The following is a 21,676-nucleotide window of genomic DNA, read 5'->3' as shown; positions in this document are numbered from 1 at the left end:
ATCCAGACCTGGAGGAGACCTGTCATTGATCCAGACCTGGAGGAGACCTGTCATTGATCCAGACCTGGAGGAGACCTGTCATTGATCCAGACCTGGAGGAGACCTGTCATTGATCCAGACCTGGAGGAGACCTGTCATTGATCCAGACCTGGAGGAGACCTGTCATTGATCCAGACCTGGAGGAGACCTGTCATTGATCCAGACCTGGAGGAGACCTGTCATTGATCCAGACCTGGAGGAGACCTGTCATTGATCCAGACCTGGAGGAGACCTGTCATTGATCCAGACCTGGAGGAGACCTGTCATTGATCCAGACCTGGAGGAGACCTGTCATTGATCCAGACCTGGAGGAGACCTGTCATTGATCCAGACCTGGAGGAGACCTGTCATTGATCCAGACCTGGAGGAGACCTGTCATTGATCCAGACCTGGAGGAGACCTGTCATTGATCCAGACCTGGAGGAGACCTGTCATTGATCCAGACCTGGAGGAGACCTGTCATTGATCCAGACCTGGAGGAGACCTGTCATTGATCCAGGCGACAACAACAACGTCTGCGTTCATCGCTGCCCATTTGAAAGGACCTTTAGAGAGATTGTTTTGGAGTGGGTTTGTTAGTATAGTTAGTTTAGGGGCAAAGGATGAGATGGACTTTGTAGGTGAATGTTTGTACAATGTAGATACAGTAGAGGGTCTTGCCACACCCACAACACCAGAGGGAGTGCAACGAACCATGTACAACCCAGATTCGGCACAAACAAGGGACTAAATTATTTTCGCTCCTATGCCACCAAAATGTGGAACGCCCTACCAACAGTCATTAAGACATGCGAATCCCTTGACTCCTTCAAAACCGCTATCAAAGGGCACCTACGGATGGCTGCAATTCAAAACTGGCCCCTGTAAAATCTGAATCCCCCCCACCGCCCCCCCCTATCCCCCCCCCCCTTTTCCCCTCACTGTATATGTTTCTTTTCCCTTTTTACCTCCATTATGATGAATTCCTGTTCTGTTCTTTGTCTATATAGAAGTGTCTATTTGTACGTCTCTAAATGTTTTGATGAATTGAACATGGTGGACCCTGTTGTAAACAAGTGTAATGCTTAATTGGGTCGTCCACTCACAGTTAACAGCCTTTGTATTGAGTTTGTGCTTGAATTCTGCAAACTGTTAATAAATTTGTCAATCAATCAATCAATCCAAGTTGCCAACACTCCAATCTCATGAGTGAAGAGATTAGTTAAGGTCGAATGGCTTTCTTTGACAAAACAATAGGATAACTAGCAAGGTTCATCTTATGCGTTAGTGTTGTAGTACTCGAGTCCAGACTCTCAAGTCCACATTTTCATTTACTCTGTCTCGCCATTAATTCCTTGCGCAAGCAGAGCGCGCAAGTACTGTAATCGGCTGCGTGCGTATCACCCTAGCTGGCTCACGTCCACACTAATAATATACATGAAATGGCCTCCATGTGATCTGAAATTAAGGTGTACATACACTGACACCACGGCGCGTAAACAGCGCCTCAAACTGTGACTCCGCCCACCACCGGGGGAAGTTGTGATTTGCACTCGTTCACTGCAATGCAATTTGCGGCATTTTCAAAACAATATTGAGCAGAGTAGTGATTATCAAACGTATTTGCAATGCCATACGTTGAAAGATCTGTTGCCTGTGGACAAGGCACGCTACCTCCGCAAGTTAGATAGCATCGGCATAGATGTTTGTCCGTATGTGATTAAGGATTGGACCAAGTTGCATTGGCAGCCATAGAAAATTCTTACCCCAGGCTAAAACCGGATGTGACGTTTTTGGGCGTTCCTGTCTAGCGTGGTGTCAGTTACAACATACTATTACAAACTACACAGGAGGATGAAATACAAATTAATGCAAAAAACAATGGCTGTGTTTTGAATGTCTGGGATGGTCACTTGACGTTTGTGGAGGGGTCACAACAAGCCTGTCCTTTGTTGAATTAATTGTACCTGATTTCCAGAGTCAATGCTGGGAATTGTACACATTTTTAAGAATTTTGTAACCCGTTTACCAGGTTCCTTAAGCGGAAACCTAACCCGTTATTTATTTGTGTGTGTGTAGTCCATTCCTTTGGTGCACATTACTCCTAATAGAGAGTATGCGTGTGACATCATCATCAAACCAGGAAGTTATGCAGGAACGCCTACTGAGTGGCAAAAAACGACTTTCTGGCCTTGACAGCCCATACATCCACACAGAACAGTCCTATCTGATTGCATTATACAACATTAAACAATGTTAAACTCACTTTGCATGTTGCTTTGCCACTCGATTTGCCACTCGATGTGCCATTCACTTTGAGCATGCGCATACCCTCTATAGTTAGGATAAATGCAGAGGACACACTTCACCAGTTTGCAAACTGTTCCTACGTAGCTGCGTGACGCACACCAAAAATAGCAAATGTATAAGCATGCAATACGCGATGCAATGGGCAGAGACTAGTCGTGAGCTCAGGGGCAACACACCAGTGTTGATTTTGACAGCAAAGTTTTAGCTTTAGTGGTAGTTTTGAATACAATTCTGTTTTAGTTTTAGTCATACTTTAGTCATCTGAAATCTTTTACTTTTAGTCTAGTTTTAGTTGACTAAATCTACAGTTGATTTAGTCCATTAAAATATTTTTGACAGGTCCGTCCGTCATGGCATTGAAATGTCTGATTTTGATATAGCTGTGTGCTGAAAATAGCAGATCTACAAGCTCACAATGTGTCATTGCAGCGCGACACGTTGTGAGCTTATAGATCTGCTGTTTTCGGGGACACACACACACACACACACACACACACACACACACACACACACACACACACACTGTGACTCAACATTAGAGCAGGTTGAGAATATTTCAGAGCTGGGGGAGGTGAGGGCAACGCGGACCACATCCTTATCATTTGCATCTGAGTATTGTTTATGAGATACGATTCAGCAGTCAGCTGAATGACAGTAGATTCCTCAGTGTTAATCCCCATGTGAGTTAATTTGGTACACTTCCAGAGTTATACATTGATAAATTATCACATTAATAAAACACCTTACAATGTCTGTCTGTCTGTCTGTCTGTCTGTCTGTCTGTCTGTCTGTCTGCCTGCCTGCCTGCCTGCCTGCCTGCCTGCCTGCCTGCCTGCCTGTCTGTCTGTCTGTCTGTCTGTCTGTCTGTCTGCCTGCCTGCCTGCCTGCCTGCCTGCATAGTTGTTTATTTGTCAATTTATAAATATAAAGTGTCAGATCACTGTGTGTGTGGGTGTGTTTAAATAGCATAGTAGTGTGTGTGTGTGTGTGTGTGTGTGTGTGTGTGTGTGTGTGTGTGAGAGTGTGAGTGTGTGTGTGTGTGTACACAAGGCTGGCACACCCAGGACTGGGTGGGTGTGGCCAGCCAGGTAGTAACCGCAGGTTTCTGTTCAGGCTTCAACGGTGACATCATCGGGGTAGGCTGAGCTGCTGGAAGTGTGTGTCTCAGATCTGTTCAAACAAACAGGTAAGATTTCCCTAATATCAATACATTATTTCTGCCTTCAGTCAACCTTTATCAGGTTAGTGTCATGTTGTGTTCATACAACATAAGGGAGGACAAGTTAGGCCTACTTGTAAAAAAAGAATGCAACAAATGGCTAGAATTAAACAGGAAGCATGTCTTATCTATGGTATGTGATCATTCTCATGTGTTCAGGGCAGGCATGACAGGACTGCTCTCCAAGCTGTGTAACCAGGAAGGGAAACACCAAGAGCTCTGTGGATTGTTGTACATCAATGTAGATAAAAAATACTGTTTATGTATTCATAGGCTACATCATCTAGGCTCATGTTTAGCTGCTCTGCATCGCACATATTGCCTGGACCTGCATTCTGCTGATGATACCAACATCACATGACTTTGGAACACCATTTATAGCAAACAGTTCTTGAATTAGAATACATACAATACAATAAAATAAATGTAAAATTATCTATACTTGAAAAAATGAAAAAAATCTATCAGCATTTTAATTTAAAATCTTTTCATTCATTGGAACAAATCTAATTCATAAAGATGGTCATTGTTGGATGGAGGATGGCTGATTTAGTCAGTCACACTTGACCTGAGTCAAAGTAATTGGACTCAGAGCCAGGTGTGTGGCTACACACCTGCTGTGCATAGAGCTAATCGATAGGTTAATTCCCCCACACACGTCAGTTGCCCCCTGTAACACGTTAGTACCTCAGGCTAGCACGGCGAGCAGCACGGTGATTCTCTATCGAGCTTTGAGGACACCATTCAAAGTAATAGCGGTGTCCTGTTTTAGTCATTTCCTCAAGATATAGCTCAGTGGTTCCCAAAGTGACTGCCCAAAGTGGTTCCCTCAAGGTCCCCTGGGGGTCGTCCAGGGGTCCTTGAGGGAGTTCCAGGGGGTCCCCAGCTAAATGATAGTTTGGAACGGGTCCATTTGGTTCAATTTGTACACTCTCAGAGTTAAATTGACATTGATTTTACAATATGAATTGGGGGTCCCAGAGATAGGAATGTCATTAAATGGGGGTCCGTAGACTAATTCATGTCAAACTCCTTGAAATTAAACGGGTTGAGAATCACTGCTAGAGCTGTACAAATCTTCTCTTATGGGGGTCCGTGGCATATCCCTTCAAACGGGGGTCCGCGGGATAATCAGTGTCAATTTGGGGGTCCTTGACATTAAATAGTTTGCTGTAGCTCACACAGAATATACAGTTGTAACATCGAAGCCTTGGCTGTATATGTCTGTCCTACAATTAAGCCGGTTACACTGGACAAACTGCTTGCCAATGCCTTAATAAATAGCCACAAGGAAATAAAGATAAAATCATGCCATGACACAGCTAGGCTCTGTTAATGTTTGTGGAGATGACTGGTTTACCGGTATACACCTATGGTACCCGCAATCACCTTGTCAGATTCATTTCTCCTCATCGTTTACCTCTGTCTGTGGAAAGGTTCAATTCATACTATACAATGTCACAATCTCTGATTCACAAAATGTGTAGTTCTTCTGCATCTGGGCCATTTTGATTTAGTTGTGATATTAATTGTATTTGTTTAAATGTCTTTTACTATTTTAAGCCAAAACATGTTTTGTTGCCATGCTTGTCATGTTTTCTTATTATACTAGTAAATTATAACTTTGAATTGCTTCACCATCTTGTTTGCTTCAAAAAGAAATGTTCAACCAATTTTTACCTTTTCTCTTTATCTACAGTCTACAAGTCACAAGTATTGCTGTTTGCAAATAATGGCAACTCTATGGGTGAGATACTGTCTGTTGTTTTGAAATAACTAAATCTCTGGGCTATTTATATTGTGCATACACAGTTGCTGTTTCTCTTTATGGGTTTAGAAATGCTGAGATGTGTGGTGATTTGAATTATGCATATTTTGTTACTATACTATTCCTTCTACTGCATGGGCTTAAATTAATATCTGTGTCACTGTCTGAAATGTTATGTCCATCTTATCTATTGTGGCTCAAATGGTTTTCTATTATTTCCTTTCCAATAGGATGACTTGGACAGTCTTGTGAATTCTCCGGACTCCTTCACAGCATCGGTAGGTCCACCCATATGGTTCCATTTATACCTTCACAGCATCGGTAGGTCCACCCATATGGTACCATTTATACCTTCACAGCATCGGTAGGTCCACCCATATGGTACCATGTATACCTTCACAGCATCGGTAGGTCCACCCATATGGTTCCATTTATACCAAAAAACAAACGAGGTGGAGGGGGAGCCAAGCCCTATTATATGGCATATTGTACAATAATACAGAAGCATGTGTTTGTTTAGCCGCAATTTGCAACTCTAGATTTTTTTATAATGGGATGAATCTAGAGTTGCAATACCCTCCATTGACTCCCCACTCATCATTTTGCGTTTGCGATCTGCTTGTCTTAAACGACGTTAAACTCACCAACATTGCAGCTGTAGTCCAAGCTTGAATTATTCTCTTTCAATCTGCAAAGCTTGTTTTTCATAAAAATCCCCCGTAGACATGTTATGAGCTACTTTCTGTCAAGAAGAAGAAATGTTGGAGTTTGGAAGCACTCGTTTGTATTAAGGGGTCGCGCTGCTGCCTCCTGCATTATGTGCAAATGCGAAACAGATGCATGCAGGGACGTTCAGTGACTTACGACGAGCGCTTCCAAACTCCAGCACTTAGAAAAAGAATCACTTGCACAGAATTTCTTGACAGAAAGTAGCTCATAACATGTCTACGGGGGATTTTTATGAAAAACAAGCTTTGCAGATTGAAAGAGAATAATTCAAGCTTGGACTACAGCTGCAATGTTGGTGAGTTTAACGTCGTTTAAGACAAGCAGATCGCAAACGCAAAATGATGAGTGGGGAGTCAATGGAGGGTATTGCAACTCTAGATTCATCCCATTATAAAACAATCTAGAGTTGCAAATTGCGGCTAGTGTTTGTTGTTGTTTTAAATAATGTGTCCTTCTGTGATGATGTGGATATTATGTGGTTCTGTGTGTCATGTAGTCAGGCCCGGTTCTTCCTACAGGCCGACGAAGCGCCATGGGGGGGGGGGGGGGGGGGGAGGTGCAAAAAAAAAAAAAACATCTGAGTTTTTTACTCTGTCCCAACTCTGTCTGCCCAGTGTCCCCCCAGTGCAAACCAGAAACCTAACCGCAAGCATGACGCAACGCATGTCGGACCAACGCATGTCGGGAGCAACGGGCGATATTGCATGTCAGACTTTTGGTGTGTCGCATTTAAGCGTGCGCACCCCCGTCACTCCAAGATGAGGTGGAAAGTCTGGTGATGTGAGGTTACTGCCAATGTAGGCTATTTTGTTGTTTTTCTTGATCTCAATTGACTGGGCCTGTGCCCGAGTGGCCCTAATGGACGCTACGCTCTATGAAAGACCAGCGAGGGATCAAGGCCATATTCAATGTTACAGCTGGTGACCCCTAGCCTGGGTCGTTTACTGTTACCGAGCAAATCCAACCCCCAGTTTCAAGTTAAAACCCCCTTCATTTGATTGAAACCTTTATTTCAGGGGAATCCCATTGAGACCAATTAAGGTCTCTTTTTCAATGGCGCCCTGTATACAAACAAAGAACAATTACAGCAATGATTTTACATACATGACAAACACACAAAAAGATATAATACAAAAACACACATACACCAGAAAACAAACGGAATCAGAATCTTAAAAACACATATTACAAAAAGCAGGAGCATACGCCTTCTTCTAGTGTGAGGTCAGTTAAAAGTCTTTTAAAAATAGCATATGAAACAAGGACATCCAGCTTCAACTTGTTTTGACAGATATTCCATAGACGTGGAGCATATGCACCTTGAAGGCAGTATCTCCCAGTTTAGAAGAGGTTTTTGGTACCTTCAACAGAAGCCTATCTTGAGATTTGGTACATTGTGATTAGTCCCGTTTGTTGTAGGATATTAACCCGTTTGCTTTTGTTTTTCCCTGTGCAGAGCGGAGAGAGAGGCACCGTTAAATCCTTTTGTGTTTCCCTGTGCAGAGCGGAGAGAGAGGCACCGTTAAATCCTTTTGTGTTTCCCTGTGCAGAGCGGAGAGAGAGGCACCGTTAAATCCTTGTGTTTTTCCCTGTGCAGAGCGGAGAGAGAGGCACCGTTAAATCCTTGTGTTTTTCCCTGTGCAGAGCGGAGAGAGAGGCACCGTTAAATCCTTGTGTTTTTCCCTGTGCAGAGCGGAGAGAGAGAGGCACCGTTAAATCCTTCTGTTTTTCCCTGTGCAGAGCGGAGAGAGAGGCACCGTTAAATCCTTTTGTGTTTCCCTGTGCAGAGCGGAGAGAGAGGCACCGTTAAATCCTTTTGTGTTTCCCTGTGCAGAGCGGAGAGAGAGGCACCGTTAAATCCTTGTGTTTTTCCCTGTGCAGAGCGGAGAGAGAGGCACCGTTAAATCCTTGTGTTTTTCCCTGTGCAGAGCGGAGAGAGAGGCACCGTTAAATCCTTGTGTTTTTCCCTGTGCAGAGCGGAGAGAGAGGCACCGTTAAATCCTTGTGTTTTTCCCTGTGCAGAGCGGAGAGAGAGGCACCGTTAAATCCTTTTGTTTTTCCCTGCGCAGAGCGGAGAGAGAGGCACCGTTAAATCCTTTTGTTTTTCCCTGTGCAGAGCGGAGAGAGAGGCACCGTTAAATCCTTTTGTTTTTCCCTGTGCAGAGCGGAGAGAGAGGCACCGTTAAATCCTTTTGTGTTTCCCTGTGCAGAGCGGAGAGAGAGGCACCGTTAAATCCTTTTGTGTTTCCCTGTGCAGAGCGGAGAGAGAGGCACCGTTAAATCCTTTTGTGTTTCCCTGTGCAGAGCGGAGAGAGAGGCACCGTTAAATCCTTTTGTTTTTCCCTGTGCAGAGCGGAGAGAGAGGCACCGTTAAATCCTTTTGTTTTTCCCTGTGCAGAGCGGAGAGAGAGGCACCGTTAAATCCTTGTGTTTTTCCCTGTGCAGAGCGGAGAGAGAGGCACCGTTAAATCCTTGTGTTTTTCCCTGTGCAGAGCGGAGAGAGAGGCACCGTTAAATCCTTTTGTTTTTCCCTGCGCAGAGCGGAGAGAGAGGCACCGTTAAATCCTTTTGTTTTTCCCTGCGCAGAGCGGAGAGAGAGGCACCGTTAAATCCTTCTGTTTTTCCCTGTGCAGAGCGGAGAGAGAGGCACCGTTAAATCCAAAGCATCCTTCAATGCAGGGGATGATGTTGTGGCTCTAAGAAAGGCTATTGAAGGACTTGGTACAGTGCACAAGTTTTATACTCTACTATAATAATCAGTACAATGCATACCTTCACCAGTGCTGCTGAGCAATTAGAACTTCTCTTTGGGGCAGTTTGGTGAATTTCATGAAGATCCAGCCTTTTGTTATTGAGTTATGCTGTTAAAACTTATTTGAATGACTAAAACATGTTAATACAATGGCTATAAAATCTGCATTGGTTGGAGGTGGTCTCCCTACCTTTGAGACAATCGAGGCCTATTCATACAAACTCCAGTTGTAGGTGATAAGTTGACCCGTTTCGGTGGTTAGTAAAAACAGGGAGATGTGTTTGTGTGAGCGCCGGTGACCACTGTAGTCATGTTGTAGTTTTCGGTGGTCACCTTACAATTTAGGCATTTAGCAGACGCTCTTAATCCAGAGCGATTTACAATAAGCAAGAACAAAAAGCATGGCAATACATCACATACATAAAAAGTAGTTATCATGAAACATGCGTAAGCTAAGAACGTAACAGTGGAATATCTATATAATGAAACTACATATACTTATCACCTAAAACTGAAGTATGAATAGGCCTTTAGACCCTAGCTGGTGTCAGATAGGACACCTCCCATGTATAACGCACTGACTTTTTTTTGTTTTTCTATTGTGCTCTTTTTTTCTCTAAGCACCTTAACGTCCATATGTATATCATGCACAGTATAAGTATAACATGCACAGTATACATACATTGCTGCTATGCTCAGGCACCTTAGTTAGTTTTTTTTATTATCTCAGGTACTTTGTAAATATGTAGATAACTTGTCTGGCCTTCTGTTGCTCTCTTGTTTTGATCTCCTTCCCACTTGCCCCCCACCCCTCTTCTTCTCCCCCCCCTCTTCTTTCTATGGAAATTAACGTTGCGATGGGAACGATGTACAAAAACGAATTTCACCCACTTCTTTACCTTGTAAACCTGTGATGTGACAATAAAACTGATTCTGATTCTGATTCTACTACTAGTACTGCCCATGAAGCTCATGAGAGCAATATCTCCCCTGGCCAAGTGGGCATTCCATCTTGAAATGGTTAGGTGGTAGACATTTCTCCCATGAGACTCTAATGTAGGACATAAAAATGATGCAGTCAAACTATATGGAATGTGGTTAAAACATAATCATAATGGCAAGCCAACAATGATGGATGTAAAAGTGCATTTTATTTGTGCCACATTTCATTAAAAACTACAACAGACTCTTTGAGTTCACTCTGTATTTATGCTGAATAATTTATTTTTGCTGTGCTTGCTTTTCTGTTATTTGCAGGAACCACGGAGAAGACCTTGATTGATATTTTGACCCGCAGGACCAGTGCTCAGAGACAACTTATCTGCGAAGGCTACCTGAAGGCCACGGGCAGAGTAAGCAGTCTGTAGTCTATTGCAGTGGTTCCCAAAGTGAGGTCCGGAGACCCCCAGGGGTCCTTGAGGGAGTTCCAGGAGGTCCCCAGCTAAATGATAGTTAGGAACCAAAATGGACCCTTATGGGTCTGTAACTCTTACATGGAGGTCTTTAAATGTGTGGCCTAAATACCGCAAAATGTAACTCTGCTAATAACAAACGGCAACGATTTACATTCGGACACAGACATTATGTGATGTCTACACGATTGTCACATATTTCAGCAGGTCACCAATTTTACCGTAACACCACCATGTTGGAGTGAGTGAGCGAGAGGCCAAGATTTTTGGTATTGTAATTTGGCTTAAGAGAAGCAATACAGTACCTACCTACCCGCAGCCTCAAATGTATGTACAACATGATTGCCAGTGTATCACCCACAATTTTCCAAAAGACAATTTATATAACACAAACCTATGTAGGAGTGGACATATACATTATAATTATGTTTATGTATGTATACTGTTCATCTCTTGCTGCCCATAATTGCAAATTAGGGGTAACTTAACGCGTGTGTCTCTGTGTTTCCCCCCCAGACATTATTGGAGGACCTGGAAGGGGACACTCACGGTCACTTTGAGGACCTGCTGGTGGCACTGGTCACCCCTCCGGCCACGTACGACAGCAATGAAGTCACCCGAGCAATGACGGTCAGCCTCCTCAGATTCCTAGAGTTTCTACAATGTTTTATATTTGAGTGGGATACGTTTTCCATCCATCACAATATAACAAATTAATTCCATTGTTACAGCAGTTGTAACTTTTGTCATATATTGGATGATTTTGGGGTGGAGTCACGCTCTTTATTTTATATTTGTTAAACCTGGCCTCATCTTAGAGCTTAGGTAGGCTATGTTTTTCCCTTTTTGCCATATACTACTTTGTTCAACAAAGTAGTATATGTTTGATCTACAAGCTTACGATGCATTGCATCGCATAACACATGAGCTTACTAGATCTGATTTTTTCACAAATGTAGGTTATTTAATTTAATGATGAAACATTTAACAATACAATTGTCGTATTATCAAACATCTCACTGACCAGAAGCATGGATGAAATCGATCCCATTGGCAATAAAAATGAAAGACCAGAGGGGCGGATATCAAAAGCAGAGGCGTGAACCCCCCCCCCCCCCCCCCCCCTGCATATGACGGAGCATCAGTAAATATTTAGTATGTGTTCGCAGGGAGCTGGGACGAAAGACAGCATCTTGATTGAAATGTTTGCCACAAGATCCAACAAGCAGATAGCAGCTCTCTCCTATGCTTATTTGGAAGGTAAAGATCGACATTAGTCTTAATTAAACTCAATGTATATTCCATAAATTTCCATTGCACAGTGCCGACACTTGCCGAACATTTCTTGTCGGCAAGATTTCTAAAAACGGGCAAAGAAGATGCACACCAATTAACAGTTTTGCTCTCTGATTGTGTCAGATGTAATTGTTTGTATAAATAGTAAATACCCCTCCCGTCACCCCAACAGAAAATGAGACGAAGTTGATCCGTGACCTGAGAAAGAAGGTGTCAGGAGACTATGCCGAAGCCCTTCTCCTTTTAGCTGAGGTATGGACGATAAAAAAATCCTTTTAGCTGAGGTATGGACGATAAAAAAATACCTTTTAGCTGAGGTATGGACGATAACAAATTCCTTTTAGCTGAGGTATGGAGGATAGGAAACTGAACATCCAAAGAACCAATTAAAAGGCCGGCTTTTAAAGTGATGATGAACCTTGGTTTCTAAAAGCTGCCTGGTCATGATTTAATTAAACTACTGTTAAAACTTAGTTAGTGGAAAGCTATATTGAATGATGCATACAACAGTAAAACATATGATTAATTAAATCTAGTCTAATAGATTTAGGGTTAGATTTTTTGTTTCAGTGTGGGGATTTTGAAGAGGCTCCACAGAGTGCGATAAGTTCGATAACTAATGGTTGGTGGAAGTTCGATAACTAATGGTTGGTGTCTATCTCCTGCAGGGTAAGAGGGACGAGGGCACCACAGTGGATAAGCAGAAGGCTCAAGAAGATGCCAAGGTATTCTAGTCCAGTAATAATGTAATTTGACCTCTAACTAATTGCAAAAAAAACAAACTCAACTGATTTTGCATCTTCAATATATCCTGAATAACAGAAAGAAAGTTGCCTGGAATTGTCTGAGGGGAAAGTGTTGAAAATGGCCTGTACAGTATGGCCACCATTGACATCCTATTATAAGGCAATATTTTCTAAATTTCCTTATGCTTTAAGTAGCATGTGACATATCAAACTAGGTTGTTGTCATGATGCTGAAGCCATTCCAAGCATTAGTTTTGCATAAAAACACTCATTGGGCTAAATTTGGCCATAGCAACTTGCCAAAATGTAATGAGGTCAGCACATTTGGGCAAGTTGCTATGGCCAAATTTAGCCCAATGAGTGTTTTTATGCAAAACTAATGCTTGGAATGGATTCAGCATCATGAAAACCCCCTAGTTTGATATGTCACATGCTACTTAAAGCATAAGGACATTTAGAAAATATTACCTTATAATAGGATGTCAATGGTGGCCACACTGTACAGGCTATTTTCAACACTTTCCCCTCAGACAATTCCAGGCAACTTTTTTTCTGTTATTCAGGATATATTGAAGATGCAAAATCAGCTGAGTTCGTTTTTTTTGCAATTAGTTAGAGGTTGATCCTGTATTTTCCATAGATTTCCTGTACTATTCTGATGTCCACCGTTCCTCTGGGCCGCCCGTCAAACATGGTCTTAATCCTTAAATGATCAAAAATGACCTTTTTTTATGGCTAATCTACAAGCTCTGAAGATGTCGCACCATGACACGTTGAGAGCTTGTAGATCAGCTATTTTTGCGACAAAATCAGGTTTCAGTTAAAGACGACTGTATACTATTGTTAAAACCAAAACTCGTTTTGTAGACATTTCGAGACAGCACAGTGAAGGCTAAATTACTCTTCAGTAAAATGGGTCAGGAAACATGTTACTTGACACGTATATATATTTTTTTAATTCAGCTATTAGTGTTGATTTTCGTCTTACACAAACATTAAATTCCCATTGACAATAAATGGAGAATTGACGTCGTATGTGTCTGAGCAAATCGGCTATTTTCGTCCTACACAAAGATTCAATCCCTGGGGTCCCTGGAACAACAACATATTTTCAGATGGGGGTCGGCGGCTGATTACATAATGATTCTAGGGGTCCTTGACATGAAATGGTATGAGAACCACTGACATAGAAACATAGGGTTTTTCAGAAAACTGTCAGGATTTAGAAGACATTTTGTAGAATCGAGCTCAGGTCTAAATGGATTTTATAAATAATGCTGTATGTATCATGTTCCTTTCCCCCGTAGACTCTGTACAACGCGGGCGAGAAGAAGTGGGGCACGGACGAGTCCAAGTTCATTGACATCCTGTGCCACAGAAGCATACCTCAGCTAAGACAAAGTACGGCAGTGTTGTTTTAGTCATAGGGCAGTATTATGCGTGTCTTAAGTACCAGGTCTTATGACTTAACTTAAGACCTGGAGGCGTGGTCAATGCTGTTTGGCCACTCAGAATAGCCAAATGGCATTGATCACGCCTCTTAAGTTAAGTAATAAGACCTGGTACTTAAGACACGCATAATACTGCCCATAGTATATAGTCTCTTGAATATAAGATTTTAGTCGACTAAATCTACAGTTGATTTAGTCGAACAAACTGTATTTTGGCGGGCCTTGATGCCGTAATAATGACTGATTTTACACTTGCTGAAAATAGCCTATCTACAAGCCCACAACGCGACACATTGTGAGCTTGTAGATCTGCTATTTTCAGCATGCAATGTGTGTAAAATGACTTGTACTGGACCTCTTGTCCACTAGTTCCTTCCTAACATTTTTGTCTAGTTTTTATTCGTCGACAATCGTCAGTATATTTAGTCTTAGTTATAGTCATCATAGCTTAGTTTTCATTTGGTTTTTGTCAGTGAAAAAAGGTAGTCGACAAACATTTTTCGTCTTAGTTTTAGTCGACGAAATCAACACTGAAGTACAGCAGAGTTTAATTGTCTGTATGTTTTCAGTAATATTATATATTGTGGAGTTAATCTGAGAAATGTACAAACGGAACCAAATGGGCCCGTATACACTTGGTTGCATTGTGTACATTGAGTTAACACTATGGACACTGGAGTTAATGCAGCACTGTGGAACTTGACTCTTTAGTTCTACCCCGGATTTGAACCTGGTTTACTGCACAAGTCCTGGCAGTTTTACCATTGAGCTAATAGAGCGTCGCAGTCACGTCCCCTTTTATGACGACGACAGGCCCAGGAAATAATTACCCATGGATTTCATTCATTTAAAGATCTGTAAGCCTCGAACAAAGCCAACTCGGATCGTGACAACAAACACAATATTTTGGGCCAAACAAATAATTAGAAAGAAGAAAAACAACAAAAAATACTGTTCTTTCTAATTATTTGTTAGGCCCAAAAAAATTCTGTTTGTTGTCATGATTTATATATTGAAATTGTATTTCTTTAGAGGATAGCCCCTTGAGTTGTATCAACTCGTTTTAGAGGGGGTCCTCGGGCACAACACAATGAATACATTACATACAGGTAGACAAAACAATACATTAAACATGTCGACACAGCACAATACACTTCAACAACACATAGATGCTCTCCAAACCACTCAAACACTACATCAAGACCAGAAACAACTGCACTGAAACACCTAACAAAATACTAGTAATAGTGATACTAATAATGAAATAATACAAATAAAATAAAAATAAAGATAAAGATAAAAAGAATAATCAAGCATTAAAGTGCACGCCTCTCTCCAAAAATCAAAAACAAGTACAAATGGGCTTCAGGTCTACAAGCAAAAAGGCCTTGAAAATGTTAAATGATGTAATTGATCTCAAAGCAACAGACAAGTTGTTCCAATCAGATGAAGCTTTAAACTGAAAAGCTCGATCCGAGCTCGAGGCTTACAGAAGTCTAAATAAATACTTTTTGTTTTGAAATGTCTATGGGGAAAATGAATGCGACGCTCTATAGAGCCTGCCTGCTTGCTCAGGGGAGAAGTTAAATCTGTACCTGTACTTTTATTTTATTTGATCAGAACCTGTGTCTATAGTGAGACGTACATGACCTTTGACACAATCTAAATGTCTAGATGGAAGAGCAGGGAGGGAGACAAAATAACATACATATTGCAGTGGTTCCCAAACATTTTCATGTCAAGGACCCCCAAATCGACATTTATTAGGCCGCGGACCCCCATTCGAAAAGATATGCCAGTGACCCCGAAAAGAGAAGATTTTTACAGCTCTAGCAGAGACTCTCAGCACGTTTAATTTCAAGGACCCCCAGTTTGACATGCATTAGGCCCATTTAATGGCATTTCTATCTCTGGGACCCCCAATTTATATTGTAAAATCAATGTTAATTTAACCAAATTAACCAAATTTAACCAAATCAATGTTAACCCTGACGGGTCCGTTTGGTTCCATTCGTACACTCTCAGAGTGTACACTCCCATTTGTACACTCTCAGAGTTACAGACCCATAAGGGTCCATTTGGTTCCAAACCATCATTTAACTGGGGACCCCCTGGAACTCCCTCAACGACCCCTGGGGGTCACTTTGGAAACCACTGCATATTGGACAAAATTACATTTTATTCATTAAAGTTGTGTGTGTGTGTGTGTGTGTGTGTGTGTGTGTGTGTGTGTGTGTGTGTGTGTGTGTGTGTGTGTGTGTGTGTGTGTGTGTGTGTGTGTGTGTGTGTGTGTGTGTGTGTGTGTGTGTGTGTGTGTGTGTGTGTGTGTGTGTGTGTGTGTGTGTGTGTGTGTGTGTGTGTGTGTGTGTGTGTGTGTGTGTGTGTGTGTGCTGTATAGTATAGTTTGATTGGAATATTTATGAACAGTTTGCAGAATTACAGTACAATTCAAGCACAACTCAACACTTTGACTCCATGTCTAGCTCTTGTAGAGTACAAGAACATCAGTGGGAAGACCCTACAGGAAAGCATTGAAGGGGAAATGTCTGGAGAACTGGAAGAGCTGCTTGTGGCTATTGGTAGGCCTACTACTACTGTAATACGTGGTGGCATGGTGTTGTGTGCTGGCACACTATACACTCTGTCCTTCTTTTATCTGTATTGTATTGCATTGTATTGTACTATATGTGTCATTGTATGTTTCGTTTTACTACTACCATTTTAAGAGCCTGCTCAGGGACTACAGATGTAAATTAGCTTATGGCTAACTCTGGCACATTTACATGGAAGTGAAAACTGAAATGTTGATTAATGAGCATTGTCCCTGTCAAATAAATAAATAATACCCTATGCAATGTACTGTAGCAAGTATATAAACGGTGCGGCAGCACCCCTTAGTGGTGTATTAATGAATTGCAGGGGGAGACTTTATTTTCATTTCAAAATATTGTATATTTTTGAGAGACGCTGGCCCGTCCTATTCCCAGCTTCCCAGTGAGAGTTGTGTGAACACAAACGTTGGCTGATGATTGGCTGATCACCCCATAGCGATGATTTGATTGGCTGAGCAAAGTGCATATTGAGGATAAAAGTGAGGGCGGGAAAAATGAGGACGCGAAAATGTGATTGGCCGTAATGACATTTGTGATGATTTGATTGGCTGAGCACGGAGGGTGCTGTATGATGATGTGTGGTGACCTCATGCTCGTTATTAAACATATTATGAATCTAACTGGTGTGACGTCTCTCCTCCTCCAGTGAAATGTGTGAAGAATGTCCCAGCCTACCTAGCTGAATGTCTGCACAAGAGCCTGAAGGTTTGATTGATTGATTGATTGAAATATGTATTAACAGTTTGCAGAATTACAGTACATTTCAAGCAATAACTCAAAACAAAGGCTGTTAACTGTGAGTGGACGACCCAATTAAGCATTACACTTGTTTCCAATAGGATCAGTTATGTTCAGTTATGTTCAATTCATCAAAAACATTTAGAGACGTACAAATAGACACTTCTATATAGACAAAGGACAGAACAGGAATTCATCATAATGGAGGTAAAAAGGGAAAAGAAACATATACAGTGAGGGGAAAAAAAGGGGTGGGCGGTGGGGGGGATTCACGTTCAGCTCCGTTAATTTGTTTGTTTTCCTTGGAGGAGCTGCGTTGGGTCCCCAAGTCGGCTCCGTGGCCATACCTTGAGTTGGCTGTGTGGCCGTCAGGCCGTGACCGTCTCTTGTGTTGTCCTTGTGTTGGGTCCCCAAGTCGGCTCCGTGGCCGTACCTTATCAGTTATCACACACACTTATCACACACACTCAAATGATATCCCAGTGTAAAACAAACAAACTTGTCCATGCATAACTCTGAGAGTGTACAATGGACAGCCTGGTCATCAGAGAAAACAGTGTCACTCACAGTGTACACAAACATTGTGTCTAGATGTGGACCATGTCAACTAAATTATATATTTGTACATAAAGTAGTAGGCTACTGCATAACTGGGAACTCAAAGCCTAAACCTGTGGCTGCAATATTGACACATGCCTGCAGCCTTGACATGCACAACGTGTCAGTAGTTTGCAGAAATGTACATGGTATGTTTATTCTCTGGTGATTTGGGATGAAATTTGAATATATACTATATGAATATATAGTTCAATTTTCTGAATATAGAATATAGCTAGTAATTTATTTTATCCAGTATATTTATTTATTGTGAAGAGTTAAATGGGTCTTTATTCTAATGGCACAATCATTATTGGAGAACTGAGGCCTCCCTGTCTCTCCAGCTGTTCAGTGAACACATTTTGGTCGATATCCGATATAATTCATTGCTGTTATGGCCGATAACCAATATTACAGATGTCGATATGACATCTGTAATATTCTTCTGTATTGAAAAATTATAATCATTTTTGTCCATTCTGAAAAATACATGTAACAGGGTGTCTGCCCTACAGGCTTAGGCAAGTCAGATAATACCTTACATTTAATATTGTGAGCTTGTAGATCTGTTACTTTGGGCTTGTTTATCTGTAAAGACAGACCAATTAATCAGACCGATTAATTAATCGGTCTGATTGATTAATCAAACTGATGCCGATTAATCTAAAAACAACTCAAATCGGCCGATACCGATGTGTTTGCCGATTAATCCCCCATCACTAATTGATATCCGTCTTATGTTAAGGGTTGTGGGACAGACGAGGCCACTCTGAACACTGATTGATGTCCTATGTTAAGGGTTGTGTCCTATGTTAAAGGACAACTTGACCACTTTTCAACCTATCTTCATATAATAGGTCCTCACTAATAATCATGATAAAATGGCACGATTTTTTTCTACTCAGTCTGTGTCTCATAGGAGGGCTGTGGGCAGTTTAGAAACCGTCTTGCAGTGACATCATTAGGCAGATTATTTTTTACAAAAATGTTTAGATTTTCATTATCGTGAGAACGATGGCTTCCATTTTCGCATTGCAACTTTTCAGGACTAGAAAGCCTGCAGTTTCGATTAGCATGTATTCCCCATCGATGATGTCACTGGAGGACGGTTTCTGAACTGCCCACAGCCCTCCTATGAGACACAGACCGAGTAGAAAAGAATTACGCCATTTTTTTCATGATTATTAGTGAGATTATATGAAGATAGGTTGAAAAGTGGTGAAGTGGTCCTTTAAGGGCTGTGTCCTATGTTAAGGGTTGTGTCCTATGTTAAGGGTTGTGTCCTATGTTAATAGGGTTGTTAAGGGTTGTGTCCTATGTTAATAGGGTTGTTAAGGGTTGTGTCCTATGTTAATAGGGTTGTGGGACGGACGAGGCCACCCTGAACAGGATCATGGTGAGTCGGTCAGAGCTGGACCTTCAGGACATCAGGGTGGAGTTTAAGAAGCTCTATGAGTTCTCCCTGCATTCTGCCATTCAGGTGAGGAACCCGTCACCAAGTGTTTTTTTTTAATTGAATTATTATTTGTACACTCTCAGAGTTACAGACCCATAAGGGTCCATTTTGTTCCTAACTATCATTTAGCTGGGGACCCCCTGGAACTCCCTCAAGGACCCCTGGGGGTCCCCGGACCCCACTTTGGGAACCACTGGTCTATTCTTTACACAATATTGTCTCTCACTAACATAATTCTAATTAAAGGTAGGGTATATTTTCTTGGTTAAAACTAAACGTGTTTTTGTGTGTGTGGGAAAAGGTCAAAGCTCTATATTCTGATTCTGATTTCTATCATTTCAATAACTCTCTCTCTCCAGCCCTGTAATAAACAGAAAATACCTTTTCTTTTTCATGTGGGTGGCCAACTTCAGCCAATCAGGAGAGAATACCCATTTGTCAGCTTCAATTCGAGCTTCGAGTTCTCTCACCTGATCAGATCAAATTTAATTGGTATCCCGAACCTGAAAATGCATTTTCTGTGTAGTAAAGACCTGGTGGGGAGACGGGGAGACCCCCTCCCCTGTTACTGAACCTGGTGGGGAGACGGGGAGACCCCCTCCCGTTACTGAACCTGGTGGGGAGACGGGGAGACCCCCTCCCCTGTTACTGAACCTGGTGGGGAGACGGGGAGACCCCCTCCCCTGTTACTGAACAGTCTACAAACTCTGTCTACAATATGTACCCTATTGGGCCTGAATATAAGACTGTTTTTTTTCCAATGGAAATATCCTAAAAAACAGGGTCGTATTTTCCCCTTTTGGTGTTTTAAGCATTATGTTGTACTTTAGCTGTAGAAAACAAACAACAGCTGTTGAAAAGAAAATAGCAGATCTACAAGCTCGTAGCGCTATGAGCTTGTAGATCTGTTCTTTTTTTTTAAATGTGGAGCAAATCTTTGAATATATATTCTTTCAGAGCGAACGTTTTTAATTCAAATCTTTGCATCTGGGAGGTCCCTGAAACAACATATTTTGTGCTAGGATTCTGTGGCTATTTTGCAACTCGCAGTGATCCAGGTGGGTGGGGATCTCTTCACTTCTGGCACAAAAGAAAACGAAAATGATCCCACCCACCTGGCAAACAGTGTTGTGTTGCTCTGTGTCTGTCCCCCAGTCGGACCTGTCGGGCAGTTATGGGGAATGTGTGACAGCCATCTGTGGAGGAGACGACTAACTCTGTCCCAAAGCCAAGAAGACTTCCTATACGTCCTACTACATCTACTAATAATTAACTTATCATCCCCTTTCTTTTCCTACCATTTCAAGTGTGCTTCATCTTCCCCAACTACCAATACTGTACTTGGATACATACATACATTTAGAAAGATTAATTTCAATATAGCAGCATGCCAACATAATGTGCTGATAAAAACGATGTCTGTTTGCTTGTCATTTCAGTCCGATACTCATGGAAATTATGAAAAGACACTGCTAAAGATTTGCGGAGGAGATGATGACTGACAGACATATCTTCTAACACATTGTTATTAACTGAAGCATTCTACTGTATGGAGTCTCTGACCTGTGCCAGCATGTGTCAGCGAGGTCGTCTCCTATCGGTACTCATCATGTGAAGCCTTAAATTCATGGATATGAACTACTACACGCTACTTCTAAAAGTAGCGTGCTGTATCCATGTATTTACTCTATTAAATGATTTGCATTTATTCCTGTATCATTTAGTATCTTGTACTATATGGTGTATCTATGATCTATTTATGTTATAAGTGTTCACATTGTTGCTTCCCTTTCTGCTTTATCCCTAATCAAATTAAAAATGAAGTCAAATGAAGTGGTTTTAAGGGGCGCTAGCCCCTCCTATGCCCAGCTTTGTGTGTTTGTGTGAATCATAGCGATGGTTTGATTGGCTGAGCAAAGTACATATTAGAGGATAAAATGTGAGGGCAGAAAAGACGCAAATTGCGACTGGCAATTTGTAGAAAGATATTTCACGTTCCATGCAGAGAGTCTGCATGCCAAGACCGTTAACGTGCGTTTGGCTGCCACAATCATGTTGACGATTAACTGACATTAAAATAATTGATTTAATTGAACATTGGAACAGAAAAAAAAATATATATACATTTAGGCTTTTTAAACAAAATGCCAATCACAATGTCTTAAAAAAAATCACACCCGTGTGAACTGAGTGGTGTAAGGTCTTAGCCTGTCTGACGTAATGAAATCATGTCTGACGTAATGAAATCACACCCGGGTGAACAGGGTGAACATAGCAACCATGCTCATTTTTTCTGCACAAACAAAGCCAGTTGTATGAAATCACACCCGGGTGAACAGGGTGAACATAGCAACCATGCTCATTTTGTCTGCACAACAAAGCCAGTTGTAGGAGTGGTTTACACCACTCAAAACAAAGCCAGTTGTAGGAGTGGTTTACACCACTCAAAAAACATATATTGAATATTTCTTTCCCTTGAATACATTTCACAAATTGCTAAAATAGCTGAGGTGCTATATCTGCTTCCAACCGCGCCTCTAGCCTATGGCAGGCCAGTCTGGTGCATCTCAGA

General features: G+C 41.7%; 1 protein-coding gene across 2 annotated transcripts; it reads left to right on the top strand.

Annotated features, from left to right (window-relative positions):
• Positions 1-3,368: 3,368 nt before the first annotated feature.
• On the top strand, positions 3,369-20,937 carry anxa3a (annexin A3a). 2 transcript variants are annotated; one of them, XM_079517220.1, is made up of 14 exons: positions 3,369-3,514; positions 5,247-5,294; positions 5,546-5,593; positions 8,678-8,765; positions 10,054-10,148; positions 10,725-10,838; positions 11,378-11,468; positions 11,677-11,756; positions 12,173-12,229; positions 13,558-13,651; positions 16,185-16,280; positions 16,960-17,018; positions 19,006-19,128; positions 20,544-20,937. In XM_079517220.1, exons 2-14 carry the CDS (start codon positions 5,280-5,282, stop codon positions 20,604-20,606), a joined length of 1,023 nt encoding a protein of 340 aa, XP_079373346.1. In that variant the 5' UTR covers positions 3,369-3,514; positions 5,247-5,279; the 3' UTR covers positions 20,607-20,937. The 2 variants fall into 2 exon arrangements, with proteins under 2 accessions (XP_079373346.1, XP_079373347.1); XM_079517221.1 differs by having other exon boundaries at positions 20,260-20,937.
• Positions 20,938-21,676: the final 739 nt, after the last annotated feature.

The sequence above is a fragment of the Electrona antarctica genome (assembly GCF_951216825.1).
Source record: "Electrona antarctica genome assembly, chromosome: 12".
Classification (NCBI taxonomy): domain Eukaryota; kingdom Metazoa; phylum Chordata; class Actinopteri; order Myctophiformes; family Myctophidae; genus Electrona; species Electrona antarctica.
This window is presented reverse-complemented; position numbering and strand designations above follow the sequence as displayed.